We start from the raw sequence: 22,345 nt of genomic DNA on the forward strand, positions 1-22,345 counted from the left end.
TCCTCCCCCATTTTTCAATTCATCCTTGAAATATTTTGATCCTTACCCTATGAGCATTTGGAGAACCTCACGGTCTGGCATCTCTCTTTCTTTCTTTCTCTCTCTCTCTCTCTCTCTCTCTCTCTCTCTCTCTCTCTCTCTCTCTCTTTCTCTCTCGTTCTCTGTCTGTCTGTCTGTCTGTCTGTCTGTCTGTCTTTATATCTCTTTTCTTCTCTTTCTCTCTCGTTTATCTCTATATCTGCCTCTCTGACTATGTCTCCCTCTCCCTCTTTCGCTCTCTCTGTGTCTCCCTCTTGCTTTTGCTCTCTCTGCTCTACATCTCCTCTCTTTTTTTCTCTCTATCCCCCCTCTCTCTCTCTCTCTGGCTCAATCTCTCTCTCTCACCCTCTCTCTGGCTCTCTGGCTCTCTGGCTCTCTCTCTCTCTATCTCTCTCTTTCTATCTATCTCTCTCTGACTAAATATTGCTACAAAGTTAAGTTACAAAAACTGACAGTCAACTGTGAACGGAAGCACTGATCTATGCAGCAGTTACATAATGTATTTCTTTGTGGTTCTCATCAGTTCTTGTTTGCTTGTACAGGCTCACTGAGTATGTCAATGACGTCTGTGTAGTGTTTGTTGAATGGCTTCACAAATGCGCTGGCTGTTTGTTCTCATGTTGTCATGTGGACTGTACATTGTGTTGAGTTTTGTATGGTGTGAAGGAGAACGGGTTTCAAAAACACATGTCTGTGCGATAAAAACAGGAATGGACAACATCGTCGTTATAAAGGCCTGCGCGTACTTTTTTGTTTTTAAGGGTGAAAGGGCCCATTATGTCAACAGTAAGGATGAATTTTTGTTTTTTTTTCCTTTTTAAGTGCAGTTGCTAGGACACTTGAATGGACATGAAGGCACTGATCATCTTGCTCTCACAGGAAAATAAAAAAGACAGAATGAAGAAATATAAAGGTAGACAACCCAAGCATGATTCAATATTCATCCTAATCCTATGCATACAACAATAATGACAGTATATGCTGTTTTATAATATATATAAATGATATATATAGGTTTCAATTACCTGACTGGAAGATGAACTTACTGTTAACTCTTTGGGGGAGAAAGAAGAAGTAGAAGAACCTGGGGATGGAAGTGGAAGAGTGAGGGGGGAGGGGGAATGTAAAAGGGTTATGATGATAGATTTATCTTACCCTTTGTAATTGCTGCAAAAGCTAAATGCTCATTATTTCATGACACTCCTATCGTCATCATTTGAACCCTCTCTCATACAGCCAATATTTTTTGTTTTGTTTGTGCTTGTTTGTGTCATTGCAAGTGTGTATTAACTCTGTCCCACAAACACTCTGCATCGTCTTGACGTCACTGAGCACCTTTGTGCGTGCGTTCGTGTGAACAATAATTAATGTATGCTTATAGAACTGAAGGGAAAGGGCGTAAGGGGGGGGGGGGGAGATGCCGCTTTTCATGGTATATTTTACTTCCATCCCTTTTGTTCGTTCTATTTATTTGACTTGTGAACTTTTCTTGTGAGTGATGGGAAGGCAACATTTGTAACTCCATACCTGGGTCTGTATGGTGTAGCTGATGGATTTCTGAAATTGCTTGCAGAATACACATGGTTGCCTGAGTACAACAATCCTGTAACCCACACTATGTTCAAAAACACTTTTTTGCTTTTTTCTGCTAAATGTAACGTTGCAGATTTTGTGTAAAATTTTTAGACATGCAGCTCAATAAATATCGCCAGTGCAATATTCCGACTTTAATTCTTAACCAACATTGTTAGAGAAATTGACAAAGTTTTTTTCCTCCTCCTGTAAAATGTTATTTTTGTGGGATACAGGGTTGTTTTACTGGGGCGACAACATGAATTTGATTCCTAAGTAGGAAGGTTGGGTTTTTTTTCATTAAGTATCTTTATCTCATAGCTGGGATTTGGTCTCTCTCTCAGCCTGGACTAGGTCAAACAGGCAGTTTGGAAGGAGCCCACCCCTTGGATGTTTCAGTGTGTGTCTCTGAGGGTGTAAAACATTAGAATTGTGGCGTCGGTAGTCTAGAGGTTTAGGTTAACGGACTCATAATCATGAGGTTGCAGGATCGGGGTTCAAGCCTTAGGCTAATCGTTTTGTCCTTGGGAAAGACAGTTTACACGGAATTTTCTCCCTTATTCCAGGTGGAAATGGGTACTCGACCATAGACAGTGAACGATCTTGTCAGTATGTTAGTGTTCTAGCGCCTGTAAAATAAAGGCTTTTACTGTATGCCTCCCAAGAAGTTGAGATTGTTTTAGAATGCTCTCATGTCTGCTTGGGTAATACGTGTAGTATAGATTGTAAAGCTCAAAGAGCTTGCTTTTGAGCGGGAATTTGGGCTATACAAATTCTATCTATTATCACCATTAATTGTAATTACTCTCCATCTTCTGTTTCTGTCTTTCTGTTTTGGTTAACACCCCCCCAAAAAAACCCACAAAAAAACAACAAACAACCAACAACATTAAATGATCGTTTTTTTGTATTCAAGCATAGTTCTTGGCCTCGGAGCCCTGCCCTTTTCTAAACCCTATCCGGCTACGGTTGTATCCATGTGTCACTAAACGGACACAGGGTGGAAAGCAATACTGAATATGTACATAATGATACAAATTAGACACAAGCCATTCTACAAAATTGTTCAAATTGAAATTATTTTCTTTGGGGAAAGAGAAATGTCACATTTTGCGGTATGTTTTTTTAAAAAAATGAAAGAATATGTGTCATGATGCAGTGGAATCAGGCGCTTGTCAATTTTTGGGCATATGGAAATATTGATATCATATTATAGATTTTTAATTTGCCTTCCTTTCGATGAAAAAAATATCCATTTATCTTGAATAGAATTCGAGATATTTGCGATTGAAAGAGATGGGGTCATCTGGTTTCAGAAGTAGGCCTAAAATTAGTGAGAAAATAGCGGCCAAAGTTTGGTGACTTCCATAGCTTATTAAGAGTCCTTGGAAACTGCAAATTAAAATTTTTTGTGCCTTTATTCAACGTTTTCCCATAAAATCCACACATTAAAGTGTTTTTGAATGGACATACAGGATGTTTAGCCAAAAACAAAAATTCGAAAAAAATGTCCAAATTGGCAGAAAAATGCCGATTTCTCTGATATCATAATTTTGACGAGCACCTGATTTCACCATGATGCCTCACATATGTTCTTAGTGGTCGGTTGGAGAGCAAGTTGGTTGGTTCTTTTTCTTTTTTTGCCTTTGTTGTTTCATTGTCTGACTGTCTACCTTTTCCCTACACCAAATGACCATTATTGTGTCATTGTTCCTCTTTTTATAACAATGTTTTTAAAAAGAATTGTTCTCATCTGCTCCTGCTTGACAGTGACACTGGCACTTTTTTCCACCCGTACCGCATGTATTATCCAACATGCAGTGAACTTTTTTACACCAGCCCATGGACATGTTAAACAATCCTATGCACTTTCCAGCTTGCTTTGAACTTTTCACTTCATTTCCATGGACCCTGAAACTTTCCAACAAACTGTAAACTTTTCACTTCATCCCACAGACTTGTAAAACAAGTCTAATTACTTTCCAGTTGATAGCATTATGGTGTCGTACATCTATAACAAATGATGTCTCCGCACTGCTTCCTTATATCTCTATCCTCCCTCCGAAGTCATGAGTTTCTCACCTCTCTGTTGGCATTGTCTTTATATATACATTCTGACTTTTAGTTTCTGTAGTTGTGACCAGCACTGGTGTCTGTGGTGAAATAGTTTAACTTTTCACCTTTGCGCGCTGAAGTTGTGAGTTCAGTTTCATTGTGAGGTTGAGGCATCCAATTTTTTTTCTCTAAACTTTGTCTATTCTTTAATTCTGTTAAACGGTTTACAATCTGTTCCCACGGTTTTATGCAAAACAAATTCTGAAATTATGCAAACAGCCCAAAAATGTGAAATTGTACGATTCTGTTAATTTTAACAAAGAATGATAAAGAAAAATAATCGGAAATTATACAAAAAATGATCAAATTTTGCTAAATTATGGGGGGTGCATAGAACCCTGGGAACAGTACAATGGAGTGAAGAAGATTATTGCCATTGCTTATGGTGCTGTCATGAACAGAGAGCAATTTAAAATCCCTGAATGACTGTTAGCACAGTTATACTCTTGCATTGCATATTATCATTTTTGTTTGATTATGTTAATTTCAGTTGTTTTGTCTTTGTTTTAAAAAAAGTCAAAATGTCGTATATATGTTTTAAAGTCGCCGTAGTTAGGTTATGATTTTTTAAACATTGTTCTCAGAGAATAATGAGAGGTTGGATTTTATACTGTTCATTTCTCTTGTCACCTAGCTGAAAGTTTGCCTTCCTCTGTTTTCTCCGAAGAGTTTGTTTTTAGTAGCAAAATTTCCTCTTACAAGTTTGCCTGCTGTCATCCCATGGGAAGGAGTTGTAGACAGTTACATTTTGTTCATTTGTTGTGAAGTTTCCATTTAGTGAAAGGGCCTGAAACTCTTTTCTTGCATTGTCCATCATTGTTGTCCCTTTTTTCCGTACACCGCTGATCAGAAAAGATGGAGACCCGATATCTCAAATAACTGTCTCCTTGCATGTTGTGTATCAAATGTACAGGCTAAAAGTTGGAGTCACGCAAAGCAATGATTTTTATGTGTTAAGATTTAGTTTTGCATTTTTTATGGCTACCATTTCAGAAATGGGAGATCCTCTTTCAAAATAGTTATTTAAATCTAACCCTTAACTTGTCATGAGCATTTATTTATCTGTGAAAAGGTGACATTCTCTCTTGAAGAAACTTCTGATCTCTAAAGCACTTATCATGTTTTAGAATTTTTGTCTGAATTTGGTCTTTTATGTGAAGTGTGTCAAATGTGTACTTTTTTTGTGACTTTACAGTCAATTTTTGACCGTCGGCACCGTTTACTTGCTCAGTCCCTACTAACATTTTGTTCGCCCTTCATGTTGTAGGACCATATGTACTTTGTTTTTCAAAATCTACTCAGGGTATGTCTTAAAATAGATTAAAATTTCTGTGCTTTTTCATCCTGTGTCATTAGATGTTAAGTATGGATAGTGATTAGTGATTAAATATAGCTGATGCGGAGAAGGGGAGGGGATTTCAGTTGAGACTCTGAACTTTGACCTAGTGTTCATGGTTGATGTGTGAAACTGTCTAGGCAAGTCACTGTGGGTTATTGGTAGAGACCATCCAACAGCGCCGTTATTGTCCCCCCCCCCCCCACCTCTGTTTGGTCTATGAATTTATGTATGTACAGCTGTTGGCATCTAGCCACTTGGTTCACCAAAATGAAAGGCAAGTTTTTTAGTTCAATTAATCACTTTACTCTTTTCCTACCTGGCCAAAACCACCACTCACTGGCCCATGGCTTTTCCCTGACCTATTTTTACCCCCCTACCCCACCAAAGGAAAATGTCAAAACATCCAACTAAACACACACAAACCATATCATACGGCCCGTCGAACTGATGGTTAAAAAGTAATCTATCAGATGATGATACAATATTGTAGATTTATTCCAATCATATTAGTTTTGGGTTTCCAAAAGTGATTACGCAATATTGAAGGTGTCATGTGAAATCAACAATTTTCCAGCTTTGAAATGGCATAGCTAAAAAGGTGCAACAACAGCATCATTCAAACTTCACAGGCAGGTTGCCTCCCAGTAATGCTAAGAAATGCTGAAAGTTATGTATGTGTACCTATTATTGAAGTGAAAATATGAGACATATACTGAAGCCAGGGGAGCACTTTTCTTTTCATTTTTACGTTTCGAAAGGGACAGAAAAAAGCGCTGAAGGGACTAAAAGTCGTTTCTCAGTGCTATATTTTATTTCATATCCGCTAACAGGAAGTCTATTTTATTTTTCGAAAACATGGATCGGCCAAGATTTTCGTGTCTTTTCATTACTGGATTGGAATAGATAGCAAGCCACTGGAGGCGTATTTAGCGGCTCTCGATCTAGCGAGGCCACATGGTAGGGAAAGTATTCATTACGCAAAGGAAAGGGGGGCGGGGTGAGGGTTGGCAAATGAATCCACTGTTACAACTTACCCTACGTATCGTTGCATTTTTGTGTAAAAACTCTACAATGCAGTTGTCGCTGATGGTGTTTGGGGCAAGTTGTGACCTTTTTCACCTCCATGATACTTGCTCTCCCATGTGTGTACGCTCAGGCCCAAACCTAATGTGAAGTGTCCTGTTCTTTTGTTCAATTTGTTTGCTCAATCATCTGTCTCTTTCGTTAAATTAAAAAAAATTTTCATCCTGATAAACAAACTTTTGTACTGTTGTTATAATAGACTAGATGAGTGGGAACATTTCTCTTCTTCATGGTATTGCCCCTCATTGATAGGGTTCTCTGTTTTTCTTTTGATTTTTACTAATACAGAAGCTCTTTGAGATGAGTCAATGAGCATGTTTCGAAAAATTATCCAAAAATTGCATATCAGACCCAGGGTTTCTTCCTCATCTTCATTCATTACCAAAATATTGAATTCCCTTTGTAAAAGTTGAGCTAAACAGTATTCGGTCCTAAAAGCATTTCTAAAATAGCCTTCAGATGGGTCGGTTTTAAACTATTTCTGTCTGCCCTCCTGCATATTCTGAACTCTGTATTAACGTGATCAGATGTAATACACTTCTCCGGAAATCAAACTAAACCAGAATTGTTCATGACAATATTGTGGTCGCAATAAATCTGAAAGTCTTCCCCCCCCCCCACCATGAAAACCCAGTCAGTACTTGTGAACTTTTTTTTTTCTTGACTGTATTGATTCTCTTAATGTTTAATTGTAAACTTTTTCCATTTTACCCTTTTTATCTAAGTGATTGTAATTGTGTTGATGTGCAGCTCCTTACTAAAACAAACAAATAAGCAAACCAGCCAACAAACAAACAAATATGCTTCATTTATTCTCTTGTAATCATATACTTCTTTCTCTCAACTCTATCATTGTTTGCAAACTTCTTTTCCACCACTCCACATGCTTTGGTGCTGCATTCCGATCACTGAAAACTTTTCTGGCTCTGTTATTGATTGTGAACATTTTTTGGTCTTCCCACAGGCCCGTGAGAAGCTGATTGAGGAAAATTCCAGGCTACGGTCCAAGCTTGAGGTGGCCAATGATCAGATCTCACTTCTGAAGTCTCACATAGGAGTTATCCGACAAAACACCATTGCATTTATCCTAGAGCAGATGGATGCTCTCCACATGCAACGCGACACAGAAGTATGACATTGATATGAAAAAACGTGAACTGTATCAATGTGTCATGTGGAGACAGACTGATTTCATCTTTCTCTCAAAAACTTAAACTATCTGCAAATGTGAAAAAAGTACTCACCCCAACTTCCGTACTGAAATGCTGCGCTGTAGGTGGAGAGAGGAACTGATTTCAATTAACAAGTCCTTAAGCTTTACGCTTCGCAATTTGTGAAGAAAGGGATTGGTTTGAGTTTCCTCCTACAAAGGCTCATCATATCGATGAATAGGGAGAGATGAACTCTCTTCAGCTTTCTCACAACCATGCTTAGCTGGCCACAGTTTGTGGAAAAATCGACGGATCTCATTTTCTTCACAACAATGTGTTTTTCATCAGAACTTTGGAACTGAGGTTGTCTCTCACAGAAGTCACAAAAGATCTGTGCACTTAAGATTGTACAATATGGCCGCCCCAGCTTCTACTGCATCCGATCTTCATCCCACAAACTGTTTTACACAACACACCAGTTGTAGTTGACCGGGAATGAAGTGTGTACATATTATGTTGTTGCTTCATCAATGCAGAAATGGTGTATTTGTAGAATCCAGAGAAATCAAATCATTTTGGTCTGCGGATGCGTCTGTGATCTTTGAACTGTTTTTGATTTTCCATGCAGTTAATTTTTTTCTTCAGAAGACTTGGGGATGATGATGTGTTTTTGTGGACAAACCAAGAAAAAGATCTTGGGGAAATTATATGTTCTGTTATAATGAGATACTTGTTCACCTCAAATGAAAAGGTAAAACTATTTATTTTAGCAGTAAAGGTTATTGCTACCCATGGTAGGCCTACCTATTCTCATCCGGTTTTAGCACAGCTGCTTAATGCCACATGGCAGAGAGTGTATTATTTTCGAGAATTTTAACTTGGCCAGATGATGAGAAGTTTTGTTTGTTTGTTTTTGTAAAGTGTTTTACGGCGCTCGCAACTGCATAGGTCATATGAGCGCGCGGGACACACCTAATGTTTTCAGTTGGTAGGAAATTTTGAATTTTGCCCGGGTGGCGGCCGAAGCCTACTCTTATCGATTTTAGACCACCAAGGGATCTTTAACGTGCGCAACTTGCACACGGGTCCTCCGAGATTTTTCGCCCTTTTCCGAGAAGGCTAGGTGTAGATCTTTCCTACCAGAAGATCAGGGGTGTGGCTGAAAGACTGCAGTAAGAAGAAGCGAAGGAGTAGCAGTAGAAAGGCTGCAGAAAGAATCAGGAGCCCAGAGGAAGGAGCAAAGGAGGTGAGGGGGTTGGGGCAGAAAGAGGGAACCAAAGCAGACGACAGAACATTGCTAGAGAGCAGGAAATGAAGTGAAAGGAGACAAATTTAGAGAAGAAAACTTTTCGGTCGCTACCCGGATTCGAACCCGGGACCTTTTGAGTGAGAGGCCAACACCTTAACCTCTAGGCCACGAGAGCCCCCTGATGAGAAGTGAAGTAAGTACAACAAAACGGGTACACTAAAAGAAGGTGCTTCCTTCTCACAAACAAAAGTAGTCAATGTTCTGGATTGTATTCTTCTCATTAATGACTTGTTTCTGGGAATAGTGGAAGCTGTGCTTGAAAATGTTCACTCTAGTGACTTATTGGGGTGGGCATGCTATGGGTTTTTAATTGATTCATGTTAGATTTTGTTTTTCTTTTTACGCATGAAACAGTCTTTTGATTTTGTTCTCTTGAATTTTAGTTTGAGGGCATGATTATATTTTAGAGTCATGGTTTCTTGTCTAGGTAAATAAATTTTGTCCTATAACTAGTCCCGGAAAGAATAACAATATGACAACCTTACTGTCACACATAAGTGGTATGACCTTTTGGGGAGAGGAATCGGGGGATGGGGGGGGGGGGGGGGTTGAAGAACTGAAAAACATATATTTTTGCTTTTGAACATTGTGATGAAATATCTATTGTGATAAAATGTTTTTATTTATTCACTTCCTACATCAGAAACTCTTCTCCTGGTTTTTGTTATTGCTAAATGAGCCCTGTAGAGGTTCTGACAGAAAGATGTTCTTACAGAAAGATAGTTTCTTATGCAGCTTCCTCTCTATGACAAGTGGGTCCTTTTGACCCGGTAAAGACAACTGCAGGGTTCTGGCATCTGTCATATAATAATGGTCAGGCTCTTCATAATTGCTCGCAGAAGCTGTGTTTGATTCCTGTTCGTAGAATATTATTTCATGGAGTACCGTATGTTCTTATATCTGCAAGAATGCTGTATCTTGTTCAGCCAGGGTTGACCCTAACAGGCAAGGCCAAAGATCTAAGTTGAATCTATGGAGGTGGACAATGCTTACAATCAATCAACGACAGAGCCTCTGCTGATGCCAAAGGAGAGGAGCGTCCTTCTCTCTTCTAGACACATATTTTCTCTTTTCAAAGGCAGAGCGCCTACTTTTACTGCTGACCGTAAATTTAGAAATCACATGTGCTTGTTTTGCTTTTTATTTTTAGGTTTGTTTTGTTTTATTCAAGTGTTTCATATATGAAACTAAATGCCACATGAGCCAAGGAATAAATCGTTTCGAGGACTGTGTATTTCTTCTCTATCAACCACCCACCTGTTCAAGTACCCCTTTGATTATTCTTCTGATATTGTAATTGGAAGCTGGATTAAGAGGAGTGTTAGTACACAGGGATTCAAACTTTGTCCATTCTCATTTCGATCAATTTTGCCACAGGTCACAGAAACAACAGCTTGCAAATTGGGCAAAATTCAATATTTTTATTTGAATCAAATCAGAAGATACTGAAGTGAGGGTTCCCATTCAGCCAGGAAAACAGGAAAAAGGCAGGAATTTCATTTTCAATTTTCCCATTCGGGAAAAGACTATGAAAATGAAAATAAGCTGGGGAAAACCGGGAAATCAAAAGGCTGCCCATGATTATGAATTTGGCAAAATAGTTATGTTATGATTTCTTTTTTTTCAATTATATGAAAATACGAGGCTAACATCCTTGATTCCTATTAAAGAAAAATGATTTGCTCTTCAGCTACCCCAAACCACCTACTCTTTCTGGCGTACAGCAGTCTAACTCTAACAGGCTCTGTGCATAGAGCCCTTGTTGTAGTCGCTCAGTGCCACTTTGTCTGAGAAAAACATTACTTGTGCCAAAGCCAGAAATAAGGCCAACAGTATTTCCACAAGGTGTTGAAAAATTCCTGCGCTTTTGAGTTATGTGCCACCGATGACCTTGGCCAATGAGAGAATAAAAACCCCCCAAAGCATCAAGTTTGAAACTTGAAACAATGAACTGTAGCACACAGCACGGTGGATAGTAATGCACAATCAGGATATAAGGTTTGCACTGAATACCCAATGTTTAAAGGTAAATGAATAAATATTATGAAAAAGGTTAGCTAATTTTTTTTAATGTGCAAATTCGGTACCCCCCCCCTGAAACTGAGAATATATGCTCTTGGGACGGTGGGAGGTACAAGCGCTGCTGAAAATATAAGCGCTTAGGGCTGGAAGGGTTAATTTTAATTTTCAAAGCCAGATTACTAACATATTTGTTGATTACTAAAACATAGTAGTGTTGATGAGTGGGCAGCCCTGATAAACTTGGTGATTGAAAATAACCTATCAGTGGCGATTTCTTCATCGCTGAGGAAATGGTTACAAAATTCTGGCGAAAACTTTGAAAAAACTTTGAAAAAAAGACATGAGTGGGAACCCTGTGAAGTTGAAATTGGTTTGTTTTGCCACATACTCTTGTGGTAACAGATAGCCTAAGTAAAGACATTTTGTTTCCTTCTCCTTTCCTCCCTTCCTTCTCCCTTCAATCTTTTCTCAAGCCTCTAAACTTAATTCTCCACCACACATGACTGCGAGGTAGGATAGTAAAGAAACATTAGTCAAAAGGTAACCAATCATTGTTCAGGTCCAACTTGTAAGCGTGCTGTTATTTAGGCATTTTGTATTGGTCTTCTTTGCTGAAAATTATGATAAAATATTTAATATTTAGTTTGTGGATGTTTGGAGAAAGTCGCTGCAAAGTCCTACTTTTTTTCTTTCTGTCTATTGTTTTTGTCTATCTCTCTTATTTTTGCAGTGCCCTTAATGAAGGTTATTATATCAGTATGCTCCTTTTTACTTGAACAAACAAACAAATAGGTAATTTAGACATTTGTCCATAATTTTTGTTAATTGTACTTTGTACTTTTCTTAGCAGACTTGGCATTCGTGGCTAGTCTTCAGTGATGATCTTTGTAATAATGACAATGATTCTTGTATATAGTGCCCATCCCAGTGTGGCTCTAAATGGTTTCCATTGTTTACGGCCAAATCATTTTGATAATTTCATGACAGCTGACCACACAAAAATGCCAACACTTGTAAAACGTACTCCTCTCCTTTTTTGCCCTTATTGTCTCTGTCTCTCTGTCTGTCTGTCTGTCTGTCTGTCTGTCTGTCTGTCTGTCTGTCTCTCTCTCTCTCTCTCTCTCTCTCTCTCTCTCTCTCTCTCTCTCTCTCTATCTATCTATCTATCTATCTATCTCTCTCTCTCCCTCCCTCCCTTTTTCTCTCTCTCTCTCTTTATCTATCTCTCCTTCCATCCCTTCCGGTTGCAAACATACTTGTGGCCTGACACAAGCCAAGAGATAAAATGTGCAAATTTTAGCATAAATACATTCTTGGCCTACACCTAAAGGGAGTAAGTACACATGGACAAAGTGTTGTCCATGGTGAAGATGGATTATTTTCCCAGTGAAATTTGTATACATGTGTAAAATGTATTATGATGAATGTATCATAACTTCCTCGGAACATTCTTTATGATTTGTTTCTTGGTCTTCGTTTGTACTAAATTCTTTACAATACAGGGACTGGCATTGTGGTCTAACTCTGACTGACACTTTTTAACACTGCATGTAGAAGATGTGAGATCAGTTCCCTTCTGGGGAGTTTTTGGTTGAATATCTCCGTCTGTCTACTGGGACGTTTTATCCGTCTCAGCCGATGTTGGCACTGGCAGGCAAGATGAATGGTCCTAAATGGTCTAAAATTTGTCAATTGGGGAGTAAAACGTTAACAGTTACAATGATATATATATATATATATATATATATATATATATATATATATATATATATATATATATATATATATATATATACAGGGAGCAGCCTGTGAGCAAGTAGTCACTACTTTCTATCCTGACTGTGTTAGACCAGAAGCAATGAATATTGTATTATGTACGGTACCAATTCTTCTAGTTTGTTCCTTCACAAAATGCTCTAAATTTCTCAGCCCATGTAGACCATGGTCTCTTTGAAAGTAATGTATAAACATCAAGAACACCCTTCATCTGCAGTTTGTTACAAGAAAGATGATTTGCTCATATAGGTGTATACGGTTATTTATATACATTATATATATAAATATATATTTATTATCTCTTTTGAACCCAGGAGTGTTCAAGCATCATCATCATCTTTATCATCATGATTACCATCTTCATCAATACTACATCAATACCACTATCATCATTACTGACATCAAGGTTGATGTACTGATTCCTCTATGAACAAAATATTACAATTTTACTGATGACACTGAATTGGGTCAAAAATATGAAAAAGAATTTAGATATTTGTTTTACCACCTCATCCCCCCTTCTTTTCCTTACATGTGATTTGTGTTTCTCTAGACTGATAAGTAGGCCCATTTTTTTTTTTAAAGAAAAAGTGAGAGAAGAGGGCTTGACTGTCATCTGTAGCAGTTACGCTCTTTCCCATTGTATGCCTAAAAAGAATGCAGTGCAGCCTCTCTAGAACGAAATCATCAGGACCAGAAAAACATGTCATTACATAGAGTAGAGTTGGCGTTATAGAGAGGCAACCAAAAATGGCCAGGGGGATATGGGGGGGGTAAAGTACTCTAAAAATGCAACGGTACGATCTGTGGACCAGTGAAATTGATTAGTTCCCTATTCAGAGTTTTTTTCAAGCTACTCCAAGGTAGCCCATGCTTTCTCTCCTTTCTTTTTGAAGTTTGAACAGAGAAGTCCTGATGGTTTTTTTGTGATTAGCGATCCGAGATACTGATAGCCGGTAGATAGCGCTGTCTCTTATACCCGAAAACTGTCCCCGAAGGGAGTGAAACGTGTTTTCACTTGTCGGAAAGCAAGCGTTTTTATTGGCTTTGAGTTCGGGATTTCTCTGGTCGAAAAGCAAGCGTTTTCATTGGACCAGAAATTTTGTCTTCACTGTCAATTTCAAGTTGCCAATTACCACCATATCGATGTCACTATTCATTCTGAAATTTCGTCTTCACTGTCAATTTCAAGTTGCCGGTTACCACCATATCGATGTCACTATTCATGGTTTTTACTTGAAATATGTCGTTATAGCGAGTTTTTTTATTACTAATGATATACAAGGAAAAAATCTGGACCTAGGCACCATGTGGTTATACAGAGGATGTCGTTATATATCGAAGGTCGTTTATAGAGAGGCTGCACTGTACTTCAGTTTGATTTCGGGCAGGAGCCTTTTTTTCTGATGCCTGTTGAATCTATAAGTGCTAAAAATAGTCTGTGTTAGACATACATTTGTGATACATTTCATCCAGTTCTTGTGTGGTTCTGCTCATGCCATCCACTGTCATTCAGAGGGCTCTGACAGTCCTGCTTGTCAGAATATACACATCCGTTTGCGAAGGAACGTTAGTTCTTCTTTACAATACAAATGAAAAGGAGCTCATTTTAGAAAAAGGTTTTTCTTTGAATAAGGCGCAATATGCAATGAAATTTTTCTTTCTGTGGTACGTTTTTTTTTTGTGTTTTACCCCCCCCCCCTCCCCCCCACCCCCCCAGGCTGCTCTTTAGTTTTAATTTTTTGCCTTGTGCAATCCCATTTGTGTGCGCTGCTAGAAAGGCCTTAGATTGAAAGCGTTTTCTGGAGCATATAACAGTAAGAACATTGTCTCCTAAGAAGTTGAGGAGTAGTTTATCACTATACTATAGGGCCTACTGTGTCAGAAGAATGTCAATTTCCCCAAACCCACCAAGTTAATGTTGTTTGATTTAGGTTAGCTAATTTCGAAAAATGCGCAAGTGATCAAAGCATGTTTGTTTAACCCTTCATGAACTAATTGACATCTTTTCTCTTCTGGCTTAAGAGCGAAAATGCCACTGTAGCACAGGTTACTCATTATTACTTTTGATGCTCTGACACTACTATAACAGGTTGTTTTAAAACCAAGAATTTTTTTTTCTATGAATTTTTAATGTTTTAATAGAAGTATTTACCCAAATTAAGCCATGCTGTGAACTGTCGTGAATGTAATTAACTTGTGTTTCATCAGGCGCATACCTTATGCAGGTGCGAGCACTGTAAAACTCTTACTAAACTAACAAACAAGCATTGTTCATCATGTTATGTGTAAACATCCCTGGTATCTGGGGATTCTAGATGAGGGAAAATAGTGCTTGTGCTTGAGGAAAATCAAATTGGCCTCTCTTTCATGAAAGGGTTAAACAGGGGTACGGTTTGACGTAAACAAAAATCACTCTAAAAAGAGGCCCAAGGCAGAATGTCTAGCCTCTTGGCAAACATTAAGTTTCTGCCCTTTAAATTTGTGAATTTTTCAAGATTTTGTTTAATATAAACATTTCTGGGTTTTTTTTCCCCAATCAAGTATTCCGTGGTATGCTTGGCTTTTCAGACTTTTTGTATGTGGGTTTTGTTTGTGACTTTCTTGTTGATCATCTGTACAGTGTCTACGTACAATCTACGTACAATCTACGTTCAGTCTATACGTACAGTCTACATACAGTGTGGGTTTTCACTCCTATCACCTTCTCCATGCTGTTGTTTTTACTCTTGTCACTCATGTTGACATTGCTGACCCTCGACTGATACAGGGTTTGATTCATGTATCCATCGTGGGATTTGACCCACAGACCATGTGGGCTTTGACCATTGTAAATAAGAAGATCTCACATGGAAACCCTGTTGATTCTGCACTAGGCAGGCCGCTGCTTTATATAATTCACCTGTAAAGTAAAGCTTGTTACCTCGAAGAAAAGGAGTCTGCTGCTTTATCTATCTATTGGACCTGTAAAATAGAGCTTGTAAAGTGAATGTAAAGAATTGTTTACCTGTTAACTCTGTATACAATTTTTCTGGCGTTATGGTTTGGGTAGGGTTGTACCCAGAACAAAATAATTTAACACCCAAAATACAACACGAGGATTTTGTATCTTCTTGGTTTAATATTCCTTGTTGTTATTGATGCATCTTATAATGTTTTATCAGTTACCATGGACACTCTATTTCCTAGAATTCTTTTCTTTAGTCTTGCAAAGTGAAGAAAAGTGAGAGTGTTTGTTTTTGTATATCTGCAGACCAGTAAATGTTGCTTTGTGTTGAAGGTCGCCCTGATACTGCTGAATACAGAGCTTGGGTCAGAATAAATAGAGAGATTTTGGTGGTCACATTTTTCCTTCATCTTTTCAGAACTTCAGGGATCTCAGATGCTTCAGCTTCATACTTTTTTTCGTGATATGTTATAACCTGTGTCCTATTGTAATAGAGCTCAAAGATTTTTTAATTTTTTTTTTGGGGGGGGGGGGGGGTGGTGGCGTAATTTGGGGGGGGGGGGGGAATATTATACAGAGGCACTAGTTAAATATTCTAGAGTTCAAAAGTATGATCGAGGTGTGTGTTATTCTCTCAGACTGAGACATGACATAGGTTAGACATTACTGTGAAATAACTGTAGGAAATTAAAACACCCGTGACTCAATGCTACTCAAAAGGATTAATATAAAAAGCAGCGATTATATCAAAGTCAGAAAATGCCATTGTAAAGTTTTGGTAAACGTTCATAGCCTGTTTGTCTCATTACACCACTTAAAAGAAAATAATAGATAAAATCTGCACATTGGGGGAACTTCCTTGCAGCTTTCAATAAACTGATTTCTCTTTTTGACAGACAGACAGACAGACAGACAGACAGACAGACAGACAGACAGACAGAATAATTGATTAAAGAATAATATAAAGAGAAGGGAGGATTCGCCTAAATGAGGTTAAAAATTAATCATGGCTTGTGAGAAATGGAGAATGCATGCAATCGAATCTCAGACAAGTTATACTTAAATCATTTGAAGCATCCTTTTGTGTGATCACATTCGCGCATGTGTTTTTGTGTGTGTGTGTGTGTGTGCGCGCGCGCGTGCGCGTGTATGTGTTTGTGTGTTCGCACGTGTATGTGTTTGTGTGTGCGTGTATGTGTTTGTTTGTTTTTGTGTGTGTGTTTATTAGTGTGTGTAATATGTGTGTGTGTGTGAGAAAGAGACTTCTTTTGTATGTGTAAGGGTAGAAAATTATAGACCTAGATCCGTTCAGGCGAATCTATCAATATGCATACTTTTGCTTGATTTAATATTATTCTCATTTTTCAATGCATCTTCCAATCCTTGATACACTAATTTTGAAGTGCTAATTGTGGTGCTGATAGTATAATTATTTATAACAAAAATGCGCAAAGCAGAAAAAACAGTATTGATAATGGCAAAAACAACAAATTACTAAGATGGTCTGAAAACTGCAAAAGAAAAAGGTGAAAAAAAATGCAATGCAATTACAATGCAGCAACAAACAAAAGCAATGAAGATTGCAAAATCTTTGCTTTGACTTAAAGCCTCCCTTTGAGTATATTTACCTCAATACTCTGAGGTTTTTAACTCGAGTGAGTGCGAGTATTTAAAAGCTATTCGAATGAGTAGGCCTACTCAAAGTGGCTAGATCGATAGTCTAGTGTTGGTGTAGACTCGAGTACTCACACACCCGTAATAGATGGGTTCATAGTATAAGATCAGTTGGGATTTGACTTGAGTTTGGAATCTCTGGGGAAGGAATCTAAGTTTTTGTGTTGTGCTTTTTTTTTCTTTTCCTTTTTTTGGGGGGGTATGTGCCTGGAGAAAGGTCCCCAGTAGTCTGCAAAGCTATTTTTAAGCAACGGGGTGAAAAGGCCAAAAATATTTTTCCTAGTCAAAAATGTTGTTTCATCAGAAACATTTATGTTTAATCATTCTGAATAACATATTGAAGGAATGTTATGACATTTTATGTCTATGTATTTTTTTAATTAATTAGTTTTGCAACATGTTGCAAGAGATTGGGTCAATATATATACTAAGATTAAAGCCATTTTTCTCCAAATTTTTGTTTTTAAATCCTGTGTTACAAAATGTGGCATATCTTTAAAACCACTTTAGATATTTGGCGTGTTCAGCATTGAATCTGCTACAATAAAAATATGCTCTTATTTTATTTCAATATCCAAAATTTCTGACAACGGGGACCTTTCTCAAGGCACACACACATTTTAAAATCAGACATAGACCACTAGTCTGAGACTGCATATTTTGTATCTGTAATGCAGGTCATGGGATTTACCCCCACCCACTAACACAGACTGAAGGAATGAACAAACTCTATGGACCACAATGACAATGTGTTGTGCGTGGCTTCCTTGACCTGGGCCATGCTGGAGTCAGGCCCTGAATGATTTTTTGCAAGGAACAGTAAAATTGCGGCAGTGGCCTTTTCTTTCTTTTTCAGAAAGACTTACCGCCGTTTGCGGTGTTGCGGTTATTCGCTTTGTTGTCACACGCAAGGAAACACACAAGTTCAATTCTCGAATGGGGAGAAAATTTTTATTTTGTATCTCTGTCTTTCTGGTTGGATGTATCCCTCTCAGCCTGGGTTGACCCTGACAGGCAGGATTTGGAGCCTGCCTTTTGAATGATATTGTGTTGATGGAGGCGTAAAAGCACCTACATTTGAAAAAGAATAATCAATATGAACCCTCACAAGGATGCAGGCTGAGGATTTGAATACTTTACTTTAGAGACTTAACAAAGCTGTTTTTGTTTTTTCTTCCATTTGGTGCTTGTTTGGAGCGCGCCACTGGTAGGTCCTATATCTTTACTTTCACCCTGTTTTTTTGTGTCTGTCTGTCTTACTTTTTTTCAGCATTAAATGACCATTATTGTGTCGATGTGCTTTTCTTTACTCAAACAGTCAGAACGTTGCGTTCACTTTTGTTTTTTGTAGGTTTATTTTATTTATATATTTATTTATTCAAATATTTTTTTTGTTTGGGGAGGGGGGGGTGGGGGTATCTGTGACGCAAACCATGGTATACATTCACATAGTGATTTGTGAGGCAGCATGGTGGAATCAGGCTCTCGTCAAAATAATCAAAGTGAAGAAACTTGCATTTTTCCGCAGGTTTGTGAATTTTTATCAAATTTTTGTTTTTCGGCTAAACTCTTTTCATACCCATTAAAGAACTCGTTTATGTGTGGATTCTTCTGAAAAACGTTGATTAAAGATACAAAAAATGTAAATTTTTAGTTACCACGGACTCTTTTGCTAAGGAAATACCAAATCTTTGGAGGCCATTTTCTCACTAATTTTACCTCTGAAAATAGGTGAACCCCATCTCCTTCTTTCGCAAATATCTCGACTTGTATTCAAGATAAATGGATATTTTTTTTCATCCATATAAAGACCAGTAAACAAGCTTTAAGATGATACCAATAACTCTACATGGCCAAAAATTGACGAGAGCCTGATTCCACAATGCTGCCTCACATTTACTTGTATGAATCATGGAGTGTTTTGTAGTACAACCAGGATATATTCAGTGGTGGCCTAAACCTGTGTACAAAGGGTGCATTCTTTGTCTCAGCTTTCAGATACTTTTTGAGTTTCCATAGTACTTGGGCTTTTTGTACACTTGATTCATCCTGAAGAGTTTGTAATGTCTGTATATTTGAATCATATTGAAGGGTTTGTAATAATTGCTGTACATGTGTTATTTGGACAGTCTGTTTGTTTGAATCATGTTGAAGGGTTTGTAATTATCAGTCCGTCTCTCCCTCTGGTGATGATCCGATGGGAGTTCCTATGCTTTAAACCATAATTGATCAATGTTCTTTGTATATAGATTCTTCATCGGACCTTCAACATCAAATTTGTGATAATGGCATAATATTTTCTCCTTCCATGTAACTTTAGTTTTACTTTTAAATGTCATGCTCCAAGTTTCAGCTTTTCTTGTTGCATTACTGCAACAACACACCATTCATTTATAATTTTTTTTTTTTTTAAATTTCAGCATGTTTTATTATTTTTTCCTTACCAATACTTTAAGCAATTATGTTCTTTTATTCAGCTATATTTGTTATGTTCCCTCTTGTTGATATTGACTACTGCTGCATTTTCAAGTTTCTGTCTCATTGACTTTTATTCAACCTAGTTTTTGCCCATCAATTTTTATGTCCTATTTTCTTTTGTTATCTCTCTATCTTTTCTTTTACTTGCTTTTATTCCCCCCCCCCCCCCCCCCCAACCCCCATCCCCAATCAGAATTGGGACTTCGAACTTTTTTACAATAGATTAGATTTTAATTAATTACCAACTGAACTTCTTTACAATAGATTAGATTTTAATTAATTACCAACTGTGCCGCAATCACTCGTAGTCAAACTTGTGCTCTCAATTAAAGCTGAGTCCCAAAACATAAAATCGTAAATGTCGGAATCTGCAATACAGTATTCCTTTTATAGGAGGTTTCATTCCAGAACCTCCGATGATAGGGGAAAATCCACAATGTTGAAATGATATATATTTATTATGCATTTTACCCCTCTGAAAACCCTCCCAGTTCTCGTATAAACCTTTCTTATGCTTTTTTCAACACTGTCTTTAGTAGGGGTATGAGAGACCAAGAATATTTTTTAAAATACAAAATGTTTTGTTAATTATTGTACCAAAATTGAAATTTCTTATTGAATTTTTTATGGAACAGCAAAGATGTTAAAACTTGAATTGTGACAACAAATCAGCTGAAAAATAAAACATGATATGCTGAGTCAGCAAAATGGGAGTAGTAATGCTGTAAGCTGCTTTTGGATTCTATCACTGAAAAGAGACAAGGGCTGCAATTCCTTTAAGAGATGTTTTTATGACTTGCCATCTTGTATTCCTGCAGCTTACCACTAATAGACTTTCACCTCTTTTATTGCTTGAGGAAGTTGAGGAAGGAGTACCTTTTGTTTCTTTAAGTTTAGTTAACTCAGTAACGATCCAATGTCCAGATCATAATTGAGCAAATAGAAACTATACAAATACAGAGTCTTTGAATTACCTGTATTTTATCTCTGCAAACATGTATGACTTTATGCATGTGAAGACCTGAGAGGAAAACTATGATAAGAATTATTACTACCAATTTGTTATCATTGAAAAATTGTCTTTGTGAGCTTAGAAACCCTTTATTTATATCCATCATATGGGCTAAGACATTCCTTCATGAAAGTTTAAGAATGGTTTGTAAAGTGTATTTCTATAGAAGAATTTATGATTAAAAAGGAAATAAAATTATACCCCTTTATTCTTTTGTAATCGAAGGAGACTAAGAACAATTATTGTCATTTTGTCTCTGTGGATGATTTTTTTCAGGGATGACTGTAATAGTCACAACCAGTCAGAGGGCACCATCACTAGGTCCAACTGTTTTTGCTTTCTTTCAGTTTCTTTGTTTTCCTGTTTTGCTTTTCCCAGCCCTATGCTGCTATGACTGTCATGGTTTAAGTGTAGTTCTCTTTTAGGGAACTTCAAGGATCACTTTTTCTGCTTGCTCTGAAAAGTTGTGAATGTGGCCCTGGAGCTTGATTAATCTGGGTTGGTTTCATGATTTGGATTTAAATAGTAATTTTTTTTTCTTCTGTGTATGCAAATGTTTTGAAAAGTACATATCATTCAGAATAATATAGATCTGTGTCACAGCGCAGTGGAATCAGGCACTCGTCAATTTTTGGGCATGTGGAGTTATAATTACATGTATCATCTGAAAACTTGTTCATTTGTCTTGCATTTGGTGAAAAAAATACCCATCTATCGTGAATACAAGAACAGATACTTGTCATTGAAAGTGGTGGTGTTCGCCTAGTCTTAGCGGTAAAATTAGTGAGAAAATGGCCGCTGAAGTTTGGTGACTTTCAAAGCTTTAGTGTCTATAGAAATCAGAAATAGTTTACATTTTTGGTGGTTTTATACAACTTTTTTCGGTAACATCCACACCGAAATATGTGGAGCTGAGCCCAAATAATAATTATTTTTTTTAAATTGCCCAACACCAAGAAAAATGACGACTTCTTTGATTCTATATTTGAGGAGGGCCTGAATTCACTACACTGCCTCACATATATATAAATAGATAGTGCCATGTGTTCAATTTTTATGAATGCATACTAAACACTGCCTGCCATGTAGCCAGTCAGAAGGTAATGATTTTGTTAAGTTGGTGAAATAACATGTTACAGTATATTTACATTTTTTTAAATTCTAAAAATATACACTCTTCAGCTTTTCCTAATAATATTAATACCTCTAAATAGCTTTGAAAGCCATTTTTATAATTTTGTTTTTGAAGTTGCTAACGTCTCATAAATACTTCAATTTCTGGCCAGCTGTTATAAGGACGTACTCCCTTTTAAAGCTTATTTTATAGTAGTTTCTTAATCTGCGGTATTGGTTCCATGTGCTCAAAAGTATTCTGTCGCAATCTACATTCTAAGTGTTGAAAACAAATAAAACAAGAAGAGATTAATAGAGTTGGTACAATTGTTAAAGAATGGAACAGTGTTATATGTCTGCAGAAAAATTTTGCTTTCTTGGCTAAGAACATTTGAACAGCTTGCTAACGTTAATATTCTACTTTAGTAGGCAGAATCACCAGATTAAGATTTATGAAATTGAATTTCATCTATCAAAGTGTTAGCCCGGCTTTTACCTCCTCTGGCTGTACTGTAGGACTAAGGCCTGTAATTATGTTTGTAAGAGTAAAACACTTTGTACTTCATGGGGTACGTTCGACAAAGTGTAAAAAGTCTGCTTTATTTTTTTACAGGAAAATTTTCAGTGGTCTTGTTTCTGAAAGTGAGTAAAATAATCCAAGACTTTTCTCTACTGTCATAAGTTCCTTTACATTGAAGTAACTGTAGGTACAATC

At 37.3% G+C, this 22,345-nt stretch overlaps 1 protein-coding gene across 1 annotated transcript in view; it reads left to right on the plus strand.

Annotated features, from left to right (window-relative positions):
- The window catches only part of LOC101862490 (ras guanyl-releasing protein 3), a gene marked incomplete at its 5' end in the record, with an annotated part of 36,111 nt that extends 28,121 nt beyond the window's left edge, over positions 1–7,990 (plus strand). The window contains 1 exon segment of the mRNA XM_035968977.1: positions 7,113–7,990. Within this exon segment, the coding sequence (XP_035824870.1) occupies positions 7,113–7,283 (171 nt within the window).
- Positions 7,991–22,345: the final 14,355 nt, after the last annotated feature.

The sequence above is a fragment of the Aplysia californica genome, unplaced genomic scaffold (assembly GCF_000002075.1).
Source record: "Aplysia californica isolate F4 #8 unplaced genomic scaffold, AplCal3.0 scaffold00102, whole genome shotgun sequence".
In the NCBI taxonomy this organism is placed as follows: Eukaryota; Metazoa; Mollusca; class Gastropoda; order Aplysiida; family Aplysiidae; genus Aplysia; species Aplysia californica.